This window comes from Phycodurus eques, chromosome 2 (assembly GCF_024500275.1).
Source record: "Phycodurus eques isolate BA_2022a chromosome 2, UOR_Pequ_1.1, whole genome shotgun sequence".
NCBI lineage: Eukaryota > Metazoa > Chordata > Actinopteri > Syngnathiformes > Syngnathidae > Phycodurus > Phycodurus eques.
In genome coordinates this window covers 34,484,616-34,506,807 of record NC_084526.1, presented here as the reverse complement: position 1 = coordinate 34,506,807, position 22,192 = coordinate 34,484,616, and the positions used below count along the sequence as shown (strand labels likewise).

General features: G+C 39.7%; 1 protein-coding gene across 4 annotated transcripts in view; it reads left to right on the top strand.

Annotated features, from left to right (window-relative positions):
- map2k5 (mitogen-activated protein kinase kinase 5) overlaps positions 1–22,192 on the top strand; it is a 103,012-nt gene that overhangs the window by 65,856 nt on the left and 14,964 nt on the right. For 3 of the 4 annotated variants that reach the window (XM_061670448.1, XM_061670446.1, XM_061670449.1), the window contains 6 exons: positions 1,172–1,201; positions 9,933–9,959; positions 10,227–10,259; positions 15,190–15,251; positions 15,568–15,613; positions 20,754–20,783. In XM_061670448.1, coding sequence (XP_061526432.1) covers positions 1,172–1,201; positions 9,933–9,959; positions 10,227–10,259; positions 15,190–15,251; positions 15,568–15,613; positions 20,754–20,783 — 228 coding nt within the window. The remainder of the gene's footprint in view (positions 1–1,171; positions 1,202–9,932; positions 9,960–10,226; positions 10,260–15,189; positions 15,252–15,567; positions 15,614–20,753; positions 20,784–22,192) is intronic. The other variant, XM_061670447.1, reaches the window with a different exon arrangement.

The window sequence follows — 22,192 nt, the reverse complement described above, 5'->3', positions numbered from 1 at the left end:
AGTCCCGTTTTATTCTATTTATTTTAACTGTGCATTCAGCTACATGAAATTACTTGCACGCCCCCTCAATTTATGATTTAATGGACTTATCTTCACCTATCAATATCATATACAATAAAGCATCCATGGATTAATTGACCTGCCAAATGTCAGGACACATTTCACCCACCTAAGAAGCAGACATCCTCACGTTACTGTGTACTCACACTGACTATACCATTCGAACTGTGCACACTCTGGTCAAGTCAAGTCTGGGTCTTGTTCTCAAGACCTGTACGCTTAAAAGAGGTGGGCTTTAGCAATGTACATATCATATGATTAAACAATATCTCCTCTCGCTAGCCTTCTCACACAGTGGAAGTGAATACAATGACAGGAGTAGGAGAGCAAAGTGGTCTCAAATGGTCTTGTGTATAAGTTCGACACTTCTGCCTTCAATATCATGATACACAGATTTTGGTAATCAACAGGCAGGAAACTGCAGAATGACATCCCCGCGGGCATTCTCCCAATGAGGAGACACTGAAGTTAAACTTAAAATGTTAAGAAGACTAAAAGACAACAGGAAAGGATAAAAAAAAAAACAAAGGACAATAAGAAATAATAAAATGGGATAAGAATAATAAAAAAAATAATGGATAGATAAATGAATAACTATTAAATAAATGTCTCAATAGTTAATTAAGAAATCAGTTAAAAGCGAAACCAAATAGGTGAGTCGTGAATCTTCTTTTAAAAACATCAACAGACTCTGCGGCAGGCTACTCCAAAGGCGCTGGCCCGAGTGGCTGAATGCAGCCTCTCCATAAGTTTTTGTTCTAGCAGTTGGAATAATTAAAAGGCTGGTGTCAGAGGACCTCAGGGCACATGAGGGTTGATATGATAAAAGCATATCAGATAAATATCATGGCCTCAAGACCGTTAAGAGATTTAAAAACTAGTAAAAGAACCTCAAAATCCACCCATCCCTCCATCCATCTCGCACCGTTTATTCTGTTAAGGGTCACGAAGGACTAGGAGCCCATCCTAGCTGACTTTTGGCGAGAGGCAGGGTACACCCATTGAACACCAGTCAGAATGTATTACTTAAGGGCCGTGACAAATGTTTTTGTACGTTTTCGCAAGAATACCAAATAATATTCACTTACATGTTCTGCTGTTCTTTATACAGTTGGCCCTCGGAATGTTTCCCTATCCACAGGTGAGTTCTTCAGTCCATTATATTCATGAGTCTAAGGTAGAAAAATACACAAGGTATTTTTTTTCTCATTAGTACTCATATTTAATTCCAGGTGTTTGTGATGACATATTGTATTTTTTTAAATTATTATTCAAGATATATCCCACTTAGGGACACTCATTACTTTCAAGCATAACGCGCACACACGGACGTTTCTAATCCATTCACATACACAAATACATAGTTGTCTGAAACCCTTTAAAAGGGAAAAAATATTTAAAATGATTTGCCTGACTCTGCATGCACTCTTCTTTTGGGGTACGTATTTATAGAATTTGACAAACAGTGTCAAACTAATGGTAAATAGAACTGCACATACACAAGACTAATTTGTTAGTCACCATTCAAGTGAACAATGAAGGATTCCAAAGTTGCATTAGATGTCCTCCAGAAAGCCAAGGAGGGAGAGGTTTGTGTCAACTAGATTGCCCCTTAGATTTGTTTTTTGGGGAAGTGATACACGCTATCTTTGATTTGAGTGCAACATCTTAAGTCCTGCTCAGATGTAATTGCCGACCACAGAAGTGACTTCCCAATCTCATCAGATCTTAATTAGCCTTTCAAATGGGTTTAACTCAATAATCTCTAGTTGAGCAATCTGATTCTGGTTACCTTAGCTTCCATCTTGGGCCTCTGCACGAAATGCAAGCCTGTGGTTTCGATCTAAATATAATTTCGTGTCTCAGCTTTGCTTTGATTTTATAACACCTTTCAAGGCCTTTCGAGTGACCTAAGGTCACTTAACAATATTTGGAAGACAAAGTTTTTTGTTATAATCTAGTGTTTTTTCTTTATATTTGCTACGGACCTAAAACAAAATCCTAATGCATGTGCTTATGTTCTCCTAGTTAGGTTTCTGTAACTCACTAGTCTCAGTATGAACCAAAAATCACTCACTTTCCTCAAGCTGGCTCATAATGCCGCAGCTAGTCAAACAGACATTACCCCAATTTTAACATTATTACGTTGGCTTTCAGTTAATTTTAGAATTGATTTTAAGATTTAGCTGATTACTTGTAAAATATGTATGGGTCTGGCTCCGAGCTACCTAATCAATCTTTTAACTCCTTATGAACCAGCCCTCAGCCTCAGGTGCTCGGGTAAGGACCTTCTGGTCGTTCCAAAGTCGAGGCTTAAAACTAAAGGTGATAAAGCGCTCTCCATCAGCATGCCTCAACTTAGGAACAAACTGCTCAGTGAGATAAAACATGCAAAATCAGTGACATCTTGTAATTCAATTCTTAAAACTCACTTTTACAGACTAGCTTTTGTGATGTCATCTTCCCTCCTTTAAAAAAAAAAAAAAAAATCCACATCAGCCCTCTTGGTCTCAGTCCCTGACGATGGGTTCTTTTGCATTGCCTTGGTTCCTCAATCAGTTTTATACAATAGATCATATGGTAGGTGGTGTCTGTTTCTCTATTTACTAAGGGTGGGACTTTAACAAATGAATCATGATTAATTCATTACAAACAAATTAATTAGGTAGAAAATTCATGCATTTTAATCACATTTTGTGTTCCAAACGATGCAAATCCTTTTTCAGTGCACAATTTCTTGGTATACCAATTACACTGACGCACTCGTCAGAGTTCGGCTACCAAAATGGAGGAATTGGATAAATGGGAGGGTTCCTAAAAAGTGTCATTAAAAAAAAATAATAATAAAAAAAAATACCATATGGAAGCCTTGATAAGCAGTGATGTCGGTAACGCGTTACAAATACTCCAAAATGCTGCCATTTTGAGTAACGAGCAAAGTAATGCGTTAGTTTTCCCGGGAAAGTAATTAGACTACAGTTACTTCTTCAAACCAGCAAATAGTTACTTTTGAGTCATCAATGTCTCTCACCAAGTACTAATTTATTGGCCAGTGATTTGAACAAAACGCAATCCAGCTATTCAATAGCATCTAACCGTTCACACAGACCGCTTATTTCTTAACATACAGTAAAAGCCATTGGGAGGTGATTGTTTATTCTATGCATGGTGACGATAAAATATCATACAAGTGCAAAGAAATGGACAATTTCACTACTGCCACATTATTTTTATTTTCCTTAGTAAAAAGTGTATTTGATTGTTGTTACTTTTTTTATTTACACATTAACGATAGTTTTACTGCCGTGTTAAGCTTGCAATGCATTGTGGGTTAATTATTCATACCAAAGTGCGTGGTCATAAATTGTCATACAATAAGTACTAACTCGCTGAAGGACTTGCAATACTTATTGAAAAAATATTTACAATGAAAGGTGAGAACTTTCAACTTCGTCTGTAGTCCGGTCTGTGAGCTGGTTTAACGTGCTGTCACGTCAGTACGTGACACCCCCACCAACACCCCCCGCCCCTCCGTCTAGTTAAACAGTTGTCATCCTGTCACCTTTTCTCGCTCCTACGATGGCGAGAGGATTGGTGTGTGCATGCGTCACGCTCTCGTTTACGTACACGCATGCACGAATGCACGCACACACAGTTTCCTTCACGGACCACAATCGGCATCTATCTATCAGTTAAGAGTCGTTAGACCAGTGTACTGAGAATGGTGTGCTTGTTTATGTTTAGGTACTTATTGTACTGTGTTGGCATGTCAAGTCTACACTAAGTTGCTCATTTAATGTGCAAAGCAAATTTATTTATATAACGCATTTCATACACAAGGTAACGCAATGTGCTTTATATGATTAAAAGCATTTAAAAACAAACAAAAAACTGGCTTCAACTGCACGAGTATCTAGGTTATTGGTCCATGTTGATGACATCATTCTGTAACTTGTGTGGCGTACATTACCGAGTAATGGGTACGCTTAAGTTAATGCTTTTGTTGTACTGTGGATTAAGTGATATTCTGCTGAAAAAGTTACTTTTTTTTCTAACTTTGTTAACTTTTGAAATCAAGTAATCGGCAAAGTAACTGTGACTTTTTCAAGGTAACTGTGGCAACACTGTTGATAAGTGTGTTTCTTTTGCAAATTTTTGCAAAAAGGAGTTTTCATACTACTGAAGCACTTCACCCCACGTGGTCCAACTTTTCAACTGGCACACAGAAACCATTTCAAGGCCATGTTGTTCTAAAATAACTGTCCTAAAATGGCACTTTTTGTGCACTTTTTCTACTGGCATACAGAAACAATTTAAAGGCAATATTTTTCGAAAATAACTTTCCTAAAATGGCACTTTAACTTGAGGTCTGTTTAATTATGGCCAGGGATGTTTTTTATTACTTTTTCTCTTGTTTTGTATTGAAATGCAATTCAATAAATTTTTCCAGAGTTAACAATATTCATGTCTGTGTCAATTATTTCATTCAGTCATCCACTAAAATCAATTTAAATTAAACCATGTTGCTTTTTAGGACAAATATTGTTATACGATTAAAACGCGATAAGATTAATTACACAGGCTCTAATTAAATGATTTTTTTTTAACCGCGTCCCCCCCTCTACTATTTATACTTGTAATTTGTTGTATGCATGCTTTTCTTCTGTCAAAGCACTTTGTAAACATGTTTTAAGGTGCTATATAGATAAAGTTGTTATGACTAGATACAAATCCACGATGTAGTCCTTGTAATTTCCGGTTCTTGATCATGTTTGTGAAGTGCAGCAATACGTAAAAGCCTAAAAAGTCTTAGTGAGTGTCTTAGTGTCATGCAGCTTTGTAATCTCTTAATTTTTCTCAGCCTCCATATGGTACTGCAGACCGATCACCTGCAGGCTGTTGCAGAGTGGTCTGGCAAGAGTACTTGGATCTAGCAAGTTAGGTGCAGCTAGCCAAAGTCCTCAGGCATAAGATGTCATTTTTACAGACGTTGGCACAGCTGTCCATACAAACCTCCCACTACAACTTCCCCGAGACCGTTTTAGTACCGATTGAGGATTGAATTTTTTTTTAGTCTGTACTGTAGTCTAATGAAAGATACAAGATATTTTTTGAGACTGTTTTAAACTGCGGAAAGGCCAATAGCATCACTTATGAGCCTTTTTTATGTATTTATTTTTTCCTTCCAGAAACTGTAGTGGCGTGTGCGTGAGTGCGTGCTCACAGTGGATCGTAATATGAGTTGATACTTGTGTTTGTCATGATCGTTTTCTGTCAGGAGTTAATAGAGTTCTTGCTGAAAAGTATTTGAGGACACTAGAATATGATGTGTGTACAGCCAGCAGCACTTTTGGTTCGGACTGACTTGTTTGTTTTATTTATTTATTTATTTTTTTCAAACTTCACTCAACGCAGTGTTTGTGAATATTTTGACTTTATATAGCTTCCCTGAGCAAGATCTTAATTCCTCATAGTATAATGCTTGAACATATTTGTAAAAGGTCATACAAAACAGAAGGGAGGGAAGGAAATCTTTTCCAAAACAAAGTGTGACAACAATGCAAATTAAAGGTAATATTGTGCAGGGATGACCTGTTCAGTCTAGATAGACTTCAATGCTCATGTTCATATTTAAGTGATTTCAAAAAATCATAGATTTACCAAACAGTTTTAAGGAAAAGAATGATATGGAGTAGATCACTTTTGATACGCCCCTTTCCCATGCAAAAATAAGTGTTTGGTTATGCCTGAATTGGTTTGTGTTCCAAAATACAATTTCAACCTCTGAAGCAGTATGCAATTTGGTCCAAGTAATTATTTCAGGAGAAATTACTTTTAAATTGTTGCTTTTAATGTGTCTTAATCAGGCAAAAGTGGATATGGAGGCAGTTTAAGAGTCTCTAGACGTTTACAGTGTGTGGGAACCTGTATTTGAGTGAATCAATAAGTGGCGTAATATACTGTCAAAAGAGTTGCATAACAATTGTTTTATAGGAATCAACCACCGTCATTTACACAAAATATAAACTTTTGTTTTATTTGTTTATTGTTATTGTTATTTTGTTTTCGTTTCACCATGTAAATGGAACGTAAAAGGTTAACTTTCATCATCGTACAGCCAAACAGAGGAATTGAGGAGCCATTGTCACATCATCGTCTCCATCCATCCATTTTCTGAGCCGCTTCTCCTCACTAGGGTCGCGGGCGTGCTGGAGCCTATCCCAGCTATCATTGGGCAGGAGGCGGGGTACACCCTGAACTGGTTGCCAGCCAATCGCAGGGCACATACAAACAAACAACCATTCGCACTCACATTCACAGTCTCCAATTCATGCATGTTTTTGGGATGTGGGAGGAAACCGGAGTGCCCGGAGAAAACCCACGCAGACACGGGGAGAACATGCAAACTCCACACAGGCGGGCCCGGGGATTGAACCCTGGTCCTCAGAACTGTGAGGCTGACACTCTAACCAGTCGTCCACCGTGCCGCCACATCATTGTCTCTTTTGACCAAATTTTAAATACAGGGAACCCTGCATATTCATGGTCTTTTCGCCATCTTGTGCTCAGGCCAAAGCAATAAAATGATTACTTTGAAGCCATCTTGTGGAATCTTGGTTTTATTGTAAGGTTTGATTCATTGAAGGTGTGTTTTCGTCTTTTTGAGATATCCTGTTTTGTTGGCGGCCATTGAACGTAAGGCAAAAAAACAAAAATGAATGTGAATATTTTGTTTTGCTTTTGTCCCGACTAAGTGACCAATTTAGTCTACTTCGCAAAGTCTGCTTCGCATTACAATTTGCCTCTTATTTCCGAACATTCCGTGTTGTGTGTAAATGCCTAAAGGTGAGTTTATCGACTTGAAGTGCTAGTGTGCATATTTGTCCATGTGTGATGTCACATTCACAAATGAGCGAAAAGTACATGAAAATTACTACAGTGGAACCTCAATTTAACAACCTATTAGGGGGAAGGGGGGTTGTCCGTTAAATTTCAACAATTATGTTTTTTTCCTGTCAATATTGGGGTGCTGTGTGTACGTTAATGAGGGGGGGAAATTAACTTAATTACTTTAGCAAATGGGTGCAATATAACGAGTGAAAAATTTAAGGGGGTCTGAATACTTTCCGTACCCACTGTATAGGGCACCACAACACCAGGAAAACAAAAGCGGCTAGTTCTGGAAGTAGCAGACTTTGTCAAAGCCAGTTTAAGCAGCGCTGCCAAATGTCATGGAACGTGCGTATTTTGTTCTGGGAATCATTGAACGTTGACTTATTACAGCCGTAAGACTTATTGTTCCAGATATTGGGAGAAAAAAAAAATCACGCGTCCACATTGAACACCTGCTTCATGCATGCTATTTTATCCCCCCCCCATGTAGTAGTTTTCTGTTTCCGTCATTTTATTACATTTCTGACTCAGTGATATATTGCGAATGACTCTGACTTTGGTTCAGCCTTTATACCCACCTAGATACTGCCGGTCCCAGCCTGGATTTAAATGGGGGAGGGGGGGGTGACAAACCGAAAGTGACAAACAACGTTGAGCAGCTAGTAGTTGCCAGCTGATGTTCTGTTAACTTCTTCCACTGCGATCTGGACCAATCTATGCATCATGTTGAGAAGTTTACAACCATGCCGTCTCCGGTGTCGAGGCAATAAGCCTTGCCTGCCCGTGAGACCTCTGCTGGAGTCTTCCATCACCTTGCTGTTTGCTGTCAAGTCAGCTGGCTCTCAGCTAGTGGCCACTGCTTGCTACTCCTCCACCAACAACCGCTCAGCATTGTAATTACCCCTCCATGAGTTATTAAGCATCCTTGGGTCTCTTGTAATGCAGTGTATACTTACTGTATAAGTGTTGGATTTATCTCACCAAACATTATAATGAATAAACACAAAAGGAATGAAGACGTTGGTCATTTTACTCATGAGGAGGGCGCATGGGAGATTGTTCAGGTTACAGCCTCTCAACACGCTCTAAACAATCTCCCTCGTCGCTCCTACATTTATTTGAAAATAGGAGGGTTCTACAAGACATAATATTCTAAGCATTAAGACACAACACAAAACATAGGACCAGACGACACCTGTCCCGTCCCCGACCACATCCGATCACGTCCTTGGTCAAGGCGCCCTTCCATCAAATGTTGCTGAGTCATCTTCTTGAAGGCGAGTCATCTTTCTATCTAAATATTGTCCATAATACTAATGCAAGCTACTAATGCAAAATACTAATGCAAGCTACTAATGCAAAATACAAATGCAAGCTAAGCAAATAAATGATAACTTCTACAATATATCTAACAATAAGCTATTATTATTACAAATTAGAAATGAAAATAGAACTTACTAAGCTTAAAAATGGTAATAAAAGAGGAAAAATGAAATTTATAGTACAATGTGAGTTGCGTGACGCCTGCAAATTACCTTCCAATCAGTTATTCTCCCTTAACACTTTTAAAAGAGTTTTTTTTCCCATTTTTTGTATGTATGTTCTGCCTTTCAGGCAGGTTTAAGTTAACTTGTACATGCAGACTTTTATTTTTGAAGTTCATACCATTTTTGGCCCATCTGGTTTAGAGCCAGAAGTGTTGGTGACTTGTGTGACATTCACCTAGAAGAAGTGACTCAGGAGAGAAAAAAGAAACAAGATCACTTCGAAGCAATGCGCGGAGTGTGAGGTTGTTCAATTCCGACAGGGGCAATACCTGTATGTACTGTGTCATATTGTTTGTTGGGTGACTTCAAGTGTGAATGTGCACTTGAAGCAAGTTTGTGAGATTACTTGGGACATGTTTCTTGAAATGTTTTGGTGACACATGCGGGCTAATTTAATGTATGATAATAGTTTTCGATGGGTTACTATTGGTTTAGCAGCTAATTTGAGTTTCTGTTTTGTATTTGCTGTGAATGTTTGTCATTGATGAACATGGCTGATAGATTTGTTTTTTCTTTATTTTTATTTTCACTCTGCTGAACTGTTGATGTCAAGAATGTAAATTAAAGCCACAAATTACCATGAGGACATGCCTGGCATAATCTGTCCCAGAGTTTAGCTCGCTGTCTAGCTCGGGACTAAGCATAGTCGTCGTGTTAAAATAGTTCTTTTTACACTTGAAAATGTTAGGAATGTTTCTTAAAACATTCTCTGTGCAATTTAAAACATGGTTTTATGATACAATGGGGCAAAAAAGTATTTAGTCAGCCACCAACTGCGCAAGTTCTCCCAATTAAAAAGATGAGAGAGGACTGTAATTTTCGTCAAGGTATACCTTGCCTATGAGAGACAAAATGAGGGGGAAAAAAATCCAGAAAATCACAGCCTGATTTTTAAAGAATTATGGTGGAAAATAAGTATTTGGTCACCTACAAACAAACAAGATTTCTGGCTGTCACAGAACCCACTGAACCTCATGGTTGTCCTTTGGAAAAGAATATTTTTCTTTTTTATTTCATCTGTTAAAAATGTATTCTGAATCCAAACATATTGGAGGCCAGCATCCTGAATCGACTTTCAAGTTCCACTGTGTTATAGGTTGGCACTTGCAGCATGCTCACTTTGACATCTGGTCATGCCGATTGTAGCGATTATTGTACATCTCAGTACCTCGATAACCTGCAAGGCAAGAATAAAGTGCTACTCTGAGAATTCACATTAGTGGATCTTTTATCGCCATTCTCCCAAATGAGACCAAGGCCATTAACAATTGTGTGTTTTCATTATGTAAATGGTGTTACGCATACCCACAAATTGCCACCAGGAAAGCAATAATTTTCTCCTGGTGATCATAATGTGTCCAAGTGGATCGTCTTGATTATGATATGCTAATTACATTTTGCCGTATCGCCCTTCTTTGGTTTGTGTTACAGATTCAGAAAAACCAAGGGTCTTTAATGGTAAGTTGTATTGTTCTTTGATTTCTTCACAAAACTGTTAGCATGGTCTCACGTTCTCAAATTCACGAGAGTTGCATTGAAATATTTGCTCATGCTTATACTGCTGGTATTATATTTGGTGCTCACATGGAATTACAAATAAAAAAAGTCAGGCGCTAAAGATGGCTTTGTCTGACTTCCCTGCATTTGATTTATCTGCAAAGACTGATTTTCCATATTGCCAAGAAATTCCCCATCAGCTAACATGTTTTGCATCTCCTCCTTCAGCCTCTTCAGTTGCTGCAATGCATCGTTGATGAGGTGAGTCGTCGTCTTATGTGCTTTTGCATCTAAAGTCAGTCCTAATGGACCAGAAAGCTTATATTTTGTTTCCTAATGAAGCAAACCACTGGTGCAGCTTGCCTCCCCGCTCACTGAGCTTTTCACACAAAGCAACTCCCTTAGACAACAGAATACAATATGTACTTGCACATTTGTATGAACCTTTCATTCATTGTGTTTTGCATAACACTGCTCTTCTGTATTCTACAAAGTCAGCAAGAAGATTAGATTTGAAAAAAATATTTTTAGACTGGAATTCAACACTTGCCTTGTGTGATATTTTTATCCCAAAACGTTGAGCCGAAAATGTTTTACATTGTTGTTACTGCAGTGAAGAAGTAAGAGATTGTTTTGTCATTTGACGTAATGACTGTAATGTATTGTATTAACTTACTGACAGAATGACTAAAATTGTACCAGGGGTGTCCATAGGTCTTATGGATTGGGGCGGGGGATGCTTAGCCCCCAGGAGATGCACAGAATGTGAGTGAATGTAGCGCGCGAGCACGATGTTTTACGAATCGGCAATGAAGACTGATAAATTGCTTTTTAACGTTCTTGGACAGTTTTTAAAACAATACAATAAAGGGTAAAAGTTCAGTCACGTCATTAGATGTGTTGTGTTTGTAGTGCTTCATCTTTATGTAAACAGCCAGCAATGGGAAGCCAAGTGCTTCACAATGAATGATAAGTTGCTGCTTCACATTGTATACAGCTAGGTCACAGTCATGACCAAAAAGCAGCATGAGGAAAAAGAACGAAGGATGGACATAAGAACATTTTTCAAGAAAGTAAGTCTTCATCAATGCTGGTAGTAACAGTTAGTTCTGGCGCCCAGCTAACAACAGAAACTCCCATGCTACTACTAACAAGCTTGCCAATTACTGTGGACACGTGCATACTCGCGGATCTATCTATCCTTATGTGTGTATATATATGTATGTTTATAAATATGTATATATATGTGGGTGTGTGTGTGTGTGTGTATATAAAACAAGAAAAACATGGAGAACACAAATTCAATCCAGCAACTTTCAGAGACTGACCTTGTGCTTGTTGATACTCATTGCAAAACAAATTGATATTGGAAACTGAAGCCTTCTCAATTGAACTGGTAAATCATTATAAAATGGTATTCGGGGTAGAAATGCTGTCTCACCTTGAGAAGGAAATGATTATAATAGCTTCAAGCACGTTAGGTGACATCTATATACTTAAAACTCAAGACTTTGTGTCAGTTTTCAGGGCGCTTTCTGGAGCTGGAACATTTTCTTGCACGTTTTTGAGCGTTTTTGCATGTTCTATACTCCCGGGCGGCCCACAATGCCCGCATTGCATCACGTGACCGACCCATTGGCCCGCGCGGCCCCTCTGCGTCGCTTGACGCAGACATGGCAAAAATTGTTGTTGCACGTAAAATGCCGCGGCGATCATGTCTCGTGATTGGTCCGGTTTAGTCACATGCTGAGATGATGTAATCAGCGTTCCTCCCGGTTCCACATAGCACCTATGCGACCGCCTTCACGATCGATTTTGCAGCATAATTCAACGTATCATCTGGTCCCATTGTTGTTGGTTTGTTCCTTGTTACGGAAAGTAAAGTAAAAACGGCTACCGGAAATGGCCCAAAAATGCAGAGGAAACTCTACCCTATTGCAGTCCTAGCCAATACCAGCTGTAGCGACACCCCCGACTTGGAGGAGAACTGCAATACACTTTCAAAACAGCGCACGTGGGTTGCGATCGAGTATAAAGGCAAACTGCGTGCGGGATAGCCGCAGTGACGTCAGTGCGGTCGGCGTCCATGCAAGTATAAAAAAGCCTTTATAGTACACGTTTGTGCATGTTTTTACATGTCCTTGTTCGCATATAATAGTAAGAATTACCTGTCATGAATATGTATTATTAGTTTGGTATTTAAAGAGGGCGTTGAAACCTTGGAGTCGTGCGGGAACATGCAGAAGCGTTCGGGGGCATGCGGGAGGGCGGTTCTTTGAAAACGGACACACAAACTTTGAGCTTTAAGTATATAGATTTCACGAGAAAAAATGGCGACATGTGAAATACTTATTTCAATCACTATATGTGTCAAGTGAAGCACGGCACAACAGTTTAGTTTAACAATAATTTGTCAAGCCATCTGTTCATGTAATTCTTTATATTTTGTATGAAACAACTGCAATGAAAGAAATTGTTCTGTTCTTCATGTTAAATCATAGTGATCTATTGAAAAATATTTTCAGCCGATACCTGGAAGGAGAGGTTCTCTGTAGTTGGTCCTACCATCTGCCCACTGTCTGCTCTCATTAATGTACCTCTTTTCTGTTTGAGTAGAAGCAAGCAGCTCCCACTGATCAGGAACTCCCTCTTTATTTTCAAGCCTGTAATTACTGATCTAATTTTGCCTAATAACTGCTTCATGGCAATGACATGTATATTCACTCGTACCCTTGTACCCTTGTAGTGTTTTTCTCATGGTGGAACCATGTTGACAACCAGAGGAATAATTCACACAGATGAACCACTTTCATCATCCTGTTTTCTTTTGTGCTGTTGCCACATCAAAGCTGCAAGTCTTCCTCTCAGCTGGAAACACGAATACATGCATAAGTGTTTGTTTGATACCGCAAAAGGTCCATGTGGCAGTAAATATGTGGACATAGATTGTCATATTTAAAATGCACGTTTTATTTTATATTTTGCCATTTATTTGGTACATTCAGTTTAAGAGTGTACAGGTTTGTAGGGTGCATTGTTTAAAGGTGTACTCTTGCATGCATATAATATGTTTAAAACTATGATTTATCACTCATCTGTGGTAGCAACACTGTAAAGTGCAGTTAGATAAGATGGAACCAATTTCTTTGTGAATTTAAATAGGTTCATGCATCATGGTTTGCGTGAGGTTGCCCCGAGCACAGCATGAAGAAATGGAGAACACTACCCAGAGGTGTTTTTAGTGGCACAGCAGGGCTTCAAATGTAATGTGTATTTAGAAAACTTTGAAGGGACATATTACATATCATTGGTATTTTTTTCCTTCTGTTTAGAATTGCCATTACACTTATTTTTGTCATTTCTATTTCTGGACCATGTGGAAAGCTTTCTATACGTTGAGATGTTTCAGGTGAAAGTCATCAGATTGTTTGTCTATGCCATTTTTGTTTCTGATTGTTGACCTGCTGACACCACCTTTCTACTTCTGGTAAACCGGGCATACAGTATATTGTAGGACTTGAACTTTTTTTTAAATCATGCATCACCATGTAAGGAAAGTCAAACCTGTAGACTGTAATGCTTACACGTCAAGGACTACTTCACTGGTTGCAAAGTTAGACACTGTACTATAGGTGTTGCAAGTGTGTGTTTCATACTGTCAAAATAAGAAGGTGGCAGTTCTACTATCTGTGGACTTGGAAAGTTTATGCTAAAAGCAGTACAAACAATGTGTGTCTGATACGTGTGGCTAATGCATGGATCCCGATGCTAATTGTCAAGTGTGATTCTGTGGCTTTGTTATGAAGTGCTTCCTTGCTTTTACATTCTTCATGGGGTCTGCGATGCGCTTTACACATGCTTTTTTCTTCTTCTCCAGAATCGTGTAGTCACTAGCCCCTCCTTAGTGCCAGCCCCCCTTATGTAGTATGGGCAGGGTGAGCAATGGCTGATTTGCATGAGACAGAAAGTGTCCTTTTCAAATCTGCAGTAGAAGGTGTTCAAGTCGTCGGCGAGTCTTTTATTGTTCTCATCTTGGGAGGTTGGTCGCTTGTAATTGGTTAGCGATTATAATTTATGTCAGACTGATTCAGTCGTTAGCTGTAAACTGTTTTTCTTACTTTACTGTTAGAAATGTTGATGGGATAAATTATATCCACTTCAATGTACATTGGAGTGGATATAATTTAGGTGCTCCAAGGTTGTAGACAGTGGATGCGTAGTAGATGGATTTTTGGAGGTGTGGTCTTTATTTGCACACTTGATTTTGCTGTGGACACAAGGACACCACTATCGCTAAGCCAACTGGTTGCTTGGCTTGTTCCAATGCAGTTCTCTCTTGTTCACACTCTTAAACCACATTATACCCCCTGATACATACACAAACTATCAAATGCTCATTCAGATGAGATTCTAAACAGTCTTCAATAATGTTAAAAAAATGAATCATTATTTATAGAACCAGTTGTTCAAGAATTGTGACCTTCATCTCAATGGCTTGATTTTAACCATCCATCCATCCATTTTCTGAGCCGCTTCTCCTCACTAGGGTCGCGGGCGTGCTGGAGCCTATCCCAGCTGTCATCGGGCAGGAGGCGGGGTACACCCTGAACTGGTTGCCAGCCAATCGCAGGGCACACACAAACAGACAACCATTCACACTCACATTCACACCTACGGGCAATTTAGAGTCTCCAATTCATGCATGTTTTCGGGACGTGGGAGGAAACCGAAGTGCCCGGAGAAAACCCACACAGGCACGGGGAGAACATGCAAACTCCACACAGGCGGGACCGGGGATTGAACCCGGGTCCTCAGAACTGTGAGGCTGATGCTCTAACCAGTCGTCCAACGTGCCGCCGGAAGGATTTCAATGTAGCAATACTCAAGACCAAGCCAGTTCGAGCAATATCTAATCACCATCTCTAGAAATATCTTAGCGTATGGCTTTTACACACCATTAGCAGATTCTACCAGGTGTGTTAGAGTGCCCCTATCATTTAATCACACCTCCCATTTTACACAGTAATTGTTTTTTTTCTTCAATGGCCAAGGGAGAGAAACTCCTTTCTGACACCCATCTCCCTCATTGTGATGTTGGATAAAATACACTGACAACTTTAATAAAAAAATCAACAAACACACCACCCAGAAAGTTTACTTTCTATGTATTGTGTTTTACTTATTTTCTAAGGATCCTCCAGTTCTTCCTGCAGAGCAGTTCAGCGAGACTTTTGTTCACTTCATCACTCAGTGGTAAGTCTCTTTATACAGAGATGTCATTGTTGTCTCAATGCAATCACCACTTCTTCACATACATTTTCATTGTCGATTTAATGTTGCCCAATTTCTGTTACTTATATATTTATGAGTTTTATCTAGATTTCTCAATATTAATGTATCAAGCGCTGCAGTTGACTGTTGCTCAGTCCAGCAATAACACACACCTCACACCCACGAGATACACGGTGTAGAAAATGGAAGCATAAATGGATTATTTTATGGATTAAAACAATAGCATACAGTACATTTCTTGTATTGAGTAGATATTAACTGCCTGCCTGTCTTCCAGTATGAAAAGACTACCAAAAGAGAGACCTGCACCCAATAACTTAATGGTAAGTTAAACCAATTTACTTGCCGTGGCGACCCTGTCAGTAAAAAGATGAAAGTCACTCTATTAAACAGTTGTAACCTTCAAAATAATCAAATTAAGAGTCTGTGTATGGAATCCTATTCATTCACCCCGCTTAAAGTCAATTAAATGAAGTTTTAACATCGAAGAACCTTTTTTCTACAGTTGTACTTTTTGTGAAATTGCACGGTTGTCAGTCAAGGACCTTTAAAATTAGTACTCCTATAGGGAAATAACATGAATGAACTTTCTTGTAATGAAAAATGTCACAGAGGTCTGCAAAAAACCTTGAGGCTGGTGTAAGGTGCACTTCAGCAGTAATTCATTAAATTGGCGCTTTGTTGATGATTCCGGCCAAAATACTGTTCAAGAGTGAATTAAATTTATTTTGAACAAAAATTAAGAACAAACTACCCGTTGTGTCAGGTTAGGTTAGCCATGACTTGACTCACTGAATATCTTTGCAGGCGTCGCAACATGTTGGGAACTGCAAAAGAAGGAGAGAGAGGAAGAAAATATATAGTAAACGTTACTGTGGTCATGTTAAGCGCTGCATTGCTTGCTCCTTCCCTAGTTTGGCCAAAGATAGACTTTCCCCCAGTGCACGTTAACTGGGACTTCACAGAGAAATGAGGAAAAGTTGGAGAGAACAACCAGTCATTAACCCTAGTAATTTGTGAATGTAACTGTGGACACAGAGGGCTGCCCCTGACCAAATTGGGACCCTAAATACAATTGTATTTTATATATCCTAAAAAGAAGACATCTGTGCCAAGATATTACATCCTCCCAAGGGATCAATTAGGTACTATCGGTCGGTCGTGTCCGGGTCTGCGTCCGGTCCGGTCGGGTCCGGTTTATCCCCTGACATATGAAGGGTCGTATTATAGTGTGCTCAACCAGGGTTCAGCCGTCATACTCAGCGTCTTCGGCGGAGAGAGAGGTCGGTGATACAACCTTACACCTTTCACTGTGAAATGGTACTACACTTTTGCCATTTTCTGTCTTTTGCTCTTAGCTTTTTCTTATCAATTCAGGTGACGACGAAATCGTGTTGTCACGTCTATCGAGCACAGCGAAGAATCTGTGCTTCGCAGTTTTGCTTTTCACAATATTTTACGGGGCACAAAATGCTAATTTTGACTCGTAAATAGCGATGCGAGACCGCTTACGTTGAGTCTTGTGTTCAATAAATGGTCATCACGCTGGAGCCAGAGATTCCTATCTAATGGGCAGCAGATACAGTATTTGCCACAAAGTTTTACTTCAAGTGAAGCACGAGCTTCCACTGCTTTTACCCAACCCCCCCGCACACAGGTTTGCATCTTGTGGTATGGCCTGTATATTTCTTCTCTCGAAGTCTTCTTCGAACAGGGGATTGTGATACCTTCACCCCTGCCCTGTGGAGGTTGGCAGTGATGTCACTGATTGTTGTCTTTGGGTGTTTCTTCACAGCTCTCACAATGTTTCTGTCATCAACTGCTGTTGATACCCTTGGCCAACCTGTTCAATGTCTGTTGCTCAGTACACCAGTAGTTTCTTTCGTTTTCGTGACATTCCAAATTGTTGTATTGGCTATGCCCAATGGTTGTGCAGTAGCGCTGATCGATTTTTCCCTCTTCGCTCAGCTTCAAAATGGCGAGGCGATCTAGTAGTATGTTGTGATCAACGGTTTCAAAGGCAGCGCCGATGTCGAGTAATAATAGTGTTGATGAGGTGTCACAATCCATAGCTTGTAAAAGCTCATTCGTCACTTTTGCAAAGGCCATTACAGTAGCGTGGTCTGCCCTTAATCCGGACTGAAGAAGTTCAAATAACTTGCTAGAGGCCATGTGATCATTATGCTGTACAAGAACTACTTCCCCACTATGGATGGTGTTCTCTGCGCCACACGACAGTCATTTGTTCAAAGCGCCTTTAAAGAGGAGAGAGAGTTTGCTGTCTGTTTTCTGGCCAAGGACAAGCGACAGTTAGGTCCTCAGAGAGCGATGGGGTGAAGTTTTACTTGTGGGAACAGAGCATTGAAGGGTGTAAATGTGGAGCTGCTAACAGATAGCAAGTTTGCAGTCTCACACCATAGTGGGCTAAATGGAAACCATGGTCTGACACTCAGTGGAAGTGTGTTTCATGACAAAGAAGGTTGTTTTATAGAGCACTTTACTAAGTTTGTCATTTGGCGCGTCACAGAAGGAGAAAAACAACACAAAAGAAAAGTTCATGTGTAAATAAATATTCTGCATTCCAAATTATTACGCAAATGCATGCATGCATAATTTTCTATTCATCAACCTTTTGAGTATAATTTGAATTTGAGTTTTTAGACAAACCTAATGATTTGGGTTTTTTTAAAAGTCCCCTTCCATAATTTTTTTTATATAATCTTTGATGTCCATTTATCGGGTTTGCATTATCATGCAAAAATTTCCTTTTTCAAGCTACTGTAGTTGGTCTTTTCCATCTGGCATTTGAGACAGTCGGATTGCTCGTTATGTGACATGTAAATGACCATTGCTTTAGTGCTGGGCAATATATCATGAAGCTCGATTCTATCGATATTTTATTAAAGCTCGATATGGAAACAGCGGCCCATCAAGTTTTTTCCGTTGCTCTGCGAGACTTCCGCAGCAGCTCGTGTTGCGCGGAAACATGGAGGAGAAGAAGCTAGAAAATAGCGAGTCAGAAATAGTCCCAAAAAATTACAAAAGGACAAAAAAGACCAGGCATATCCATGCAAAATCTCCTGAAGATGAAGCACGTTATCAAGTGTGGTGGTGTATCACGCTAAAGAGAGCCGCAACTCCCTGTGGCGCTCATGTAACCTCAATAAAAAAAACTTAACAGGCTCTATGTTCAGCTCCTCTCGTCATGAGAGGTCGAGCGCCAAATGGAGGAAGGTAACATCAACAATCTCATTCTCTACACAGTAGCCAAGGATGTGATACCTATTTATGCACTGGGGAAAAATGGATTCAAAAAGCTGATGAAAACATTGAATCACAGATATGAGTTACCCTGTCGGAAATATTTTGCAGAGGCAGCATTGCCTGAACTTTACAGTAATGTAAAGTGTCAAACTCAAATTCATAAAGGGACAAAATTAAAATCTGGGACTAAGTCGTGGGCCAAACTAAATAATTATTGAAAAGCTTCAACATCTTTAAGTTTTATTTTCTTTCAGCATAGGTACTGTAAAACCTTTTCTTTTTAACATAAATGTTTAATAAGAGTTAAATCCAGAACAAGCTTTAACAAATGAGAAATAAAATATTCAATATGTCTCTATATCTGTAGCTTTTAAGATCATTTTTATGTAAATATTTTTTAACAAGTCAACAACATGTCAAAAATAACAACTTGCTTCACTGAAAATCCAGTCTTTAAACTAGTATCAGTCCAAGTTACCCAAAAAAAACATTAATCTAAGTTGCTTCACTGTGATTTACTCTGATGCACATGGGTCCAAAGGAGATACTTGGCATCTCTTCTTAGATCTTCAAAATCTGAGGTCAGGCTCTGAGCTGAGGAAATTCTCAGGATCGAATGAAGGTGTTCGTCAGTGAGACAACTCCCGTGTGGTGTTTTGTTTATCTTCATTAGAGAAAAGAGTTGTTCACAGAGGTACGTGCTTGAGCAGCCTGTGCACGGACTTGGGGCATTGTATCGGGAAGGAACTGTGGGAACTGAACAGCACCGAGAGACTCATACTTTGACTTGATGGTGTCATTACACTGGAGCTCAATCAGCTCCATTTGGAGGTTGGTTGGAGCACTTGTCACGTCAACAGCAAATTTATTGCTAAGTAGTCCGAATTTGTAGTCCGAATTTGTAGTCTGAATTTGTGTTCCTGGGCTTCAAAGTCAGCATATCATCGGGAAAACTCCTCATTCAGTGCACTTAGTTTTTCAGCAAATTCTGCACTGGGCAACACGGCGGGGGAGATCTGCTCTTTCATAATTTGGCAGCGCAGAAAATGAACCACGCTTCCTTGCCGCATCTGACTCTCCCACAAGCACAACTTGGTTCTAAAAGCCCTCACTGCACTGTACAAGCCCGTAATGACGTGGCCACGCCCCCTGAAGCTGCAGTGGCACGATGTCACACAGGAAAGCCAGCTCACACTGAAACTTTTTGTCCCTGAGTTCTGTTGTGTTTGCGTTTGTTCTCCAAAAACAGACATATTTCCTCACGCAACTCAAAGTATCTCTGCAGTACTTTTCCTCGGCTAAGCCATCGCACCTCTGTGTGATCGGACAAGTCTCCGTATTCTGCACCTAACTCATCCAGAAAGGACTTGAACTGGCGGTGATTCAACCTTTGGCTCTTATGAAGTTAACTACTCGAGTTACGCTGCTCCTAATATGATCAATTTTCAAGGCTTTGCCACATAAGAATTATGCAGTGGTAAACTGTAAGATCACCTGCATGATTCTCCCCCATCTTCTCCCGAATCCTGCCCACCAATCCACTTTTTTGACCGCACATCGCGGTTGCATCATCTGTTGTCAGTCCCACAAGTTTATCCCAAGGCAGCATCCTTTCATTGAGATATTTGGACACCTTCTCGAAGATTTCTTTTCCGACTGTTGTGCCATGCATGGATTTTAATCCCAAAGGTTCCTCTGTGACGGAAAGTTTCGAGTGCACTCCACGGATGAATATTGATAACTGGGCATTGTCTAATGTATCGCTGCTCTCGTCTACAGCAAGCGAGTATGTTATACAAAAAAATTCCCTTCTCCTTCACTTCAGCTGTTCTTGTAGATTGGTGGCAAGCTCACAAGTGGCATTCTGCCATGGTATTTCTACTCATTCACATTTGAAAAGGCTTGCTTTTTATCTGACACACGACATCGCAAATTTTGAGCATGCACCGTTTAACAAACTCTCCCTCATTAAAGGGCCGGGCTGATTTGCCTATCTCTGCGGCCACAATAAAACTAGCCTTTACAGCAGCTTCACTTTGGGATATTGATTTGGTCAACATAGTTTGCCGTGAAACCAGAATTATTTTCATCTCCTCCACCTTCTGGAGCTTTTGATTCGCATTCACATCATTATACTGGTCCTGGTGCCTCGTTTCATAGTGTCGTCATATGTTATATTCTTATATTCTTTAATTACAGAGACGGTGGCTCCAGACACAAGACAGACAGGTTTGTCTTTTAAAATGATGAACATATAATCTGCCTCCCACCTGTCTTGAAAGCTCTGGTTTTCTGTGTTTCGTTTGGCCATTCTTAAGGGTTTTAGTACATTTGAGATAGGCGACAGGTTGCAGATGCTAATAAACAGAAGGGGTGGGGCTGACGGACCTGTGACAACACATTTGCAAAGCATTTTGGGATTTGTAGTATCAGGGGTATATCTGCTATACAGGCGCAGCGGTTGGCGGGACAGCTCTAATACATATTTAATGTGATCCTGCGGGCCCAATATAATTATATCACGGACCAAATTTGGCCCGTGGGCCTGAGTCTGACATGTCTGCAGTAATGTTAGGGAGAAAGTTACTCAAGTATATCAGCAGTAAAACATTTTGTTTTGTTTTTTGGCTACCAACCGGTGAAGTAGTTGTACAGTGACAGTACGTCACTAAAAATGACATTTGCATACTTGAGGGGGCAGGCAGAAATGTTAGGGTACACGTGACAGCACATTTTTACTTTATTTCACTAATTTCCATGATTTATTAGGCCACTAACTTAGCGATTACTACACGGCATTTTTCATAACCGAGTAAAACTCGAATAAAACACAAGTACTGGCTATTGTTAAACAGGGCAATTATCTGTATTTGTGTGTCACTACTTGTCATTAAAGCACACAGCTGAACAAAATTATAAACTTGTACACACACTGTCTTCCACCAACTGCATCGCAAGCTTCACTCCCCAAGCCGCTGTGACGTTATCACCCATGCACAAATCATGCGAAACAGACTGCTCTAATAACAATACACAAATGAACACGAAACTAAAAAATGGTTGAGGTACCCAAATTTAAAAGATTAACCCCTTATAGGGCACTCACAAAAATACTGATTAATTCAAAATGTGACTTGTTCTCCTTCACTTTTTTTCTTTAAATATAATTCCTCTCTCTTTGTGAATATACTGTATACAGTATGTGTGGCTGTGGTTTTCTAAGAGAAAAAAAGGACAAAAAAATACAACTAGGCAAGCACGCATAACGTGGGATCAATACGTACACTCTACGAAGCAAATATTTGTATAGTGACAACGAAATGGATTATATTCTATCGAAACAATGTCAAGCCAGCAACATTCAAGGAGCGAACAGAGCACTTCTGGTTCTTGATCCTATTTTGAGTATTCTTAGTTTTCCCTACTGTTTGACACCCCTGGGCACACATAAACTGCCCCAATCTCTTCCACTCACTCTTTTGCTTTCTGTTACATACAGAGTGACTGTAAATGTCACACATTAACATGATAGTGACAAAAAATTACTCCCACAGAACTAAGACAACAGGCAAGTCATTTTCAACAATGAACACTATTAGCACAGTCTCATAAACAAATGTTCGGTTCAATGTTTGGTT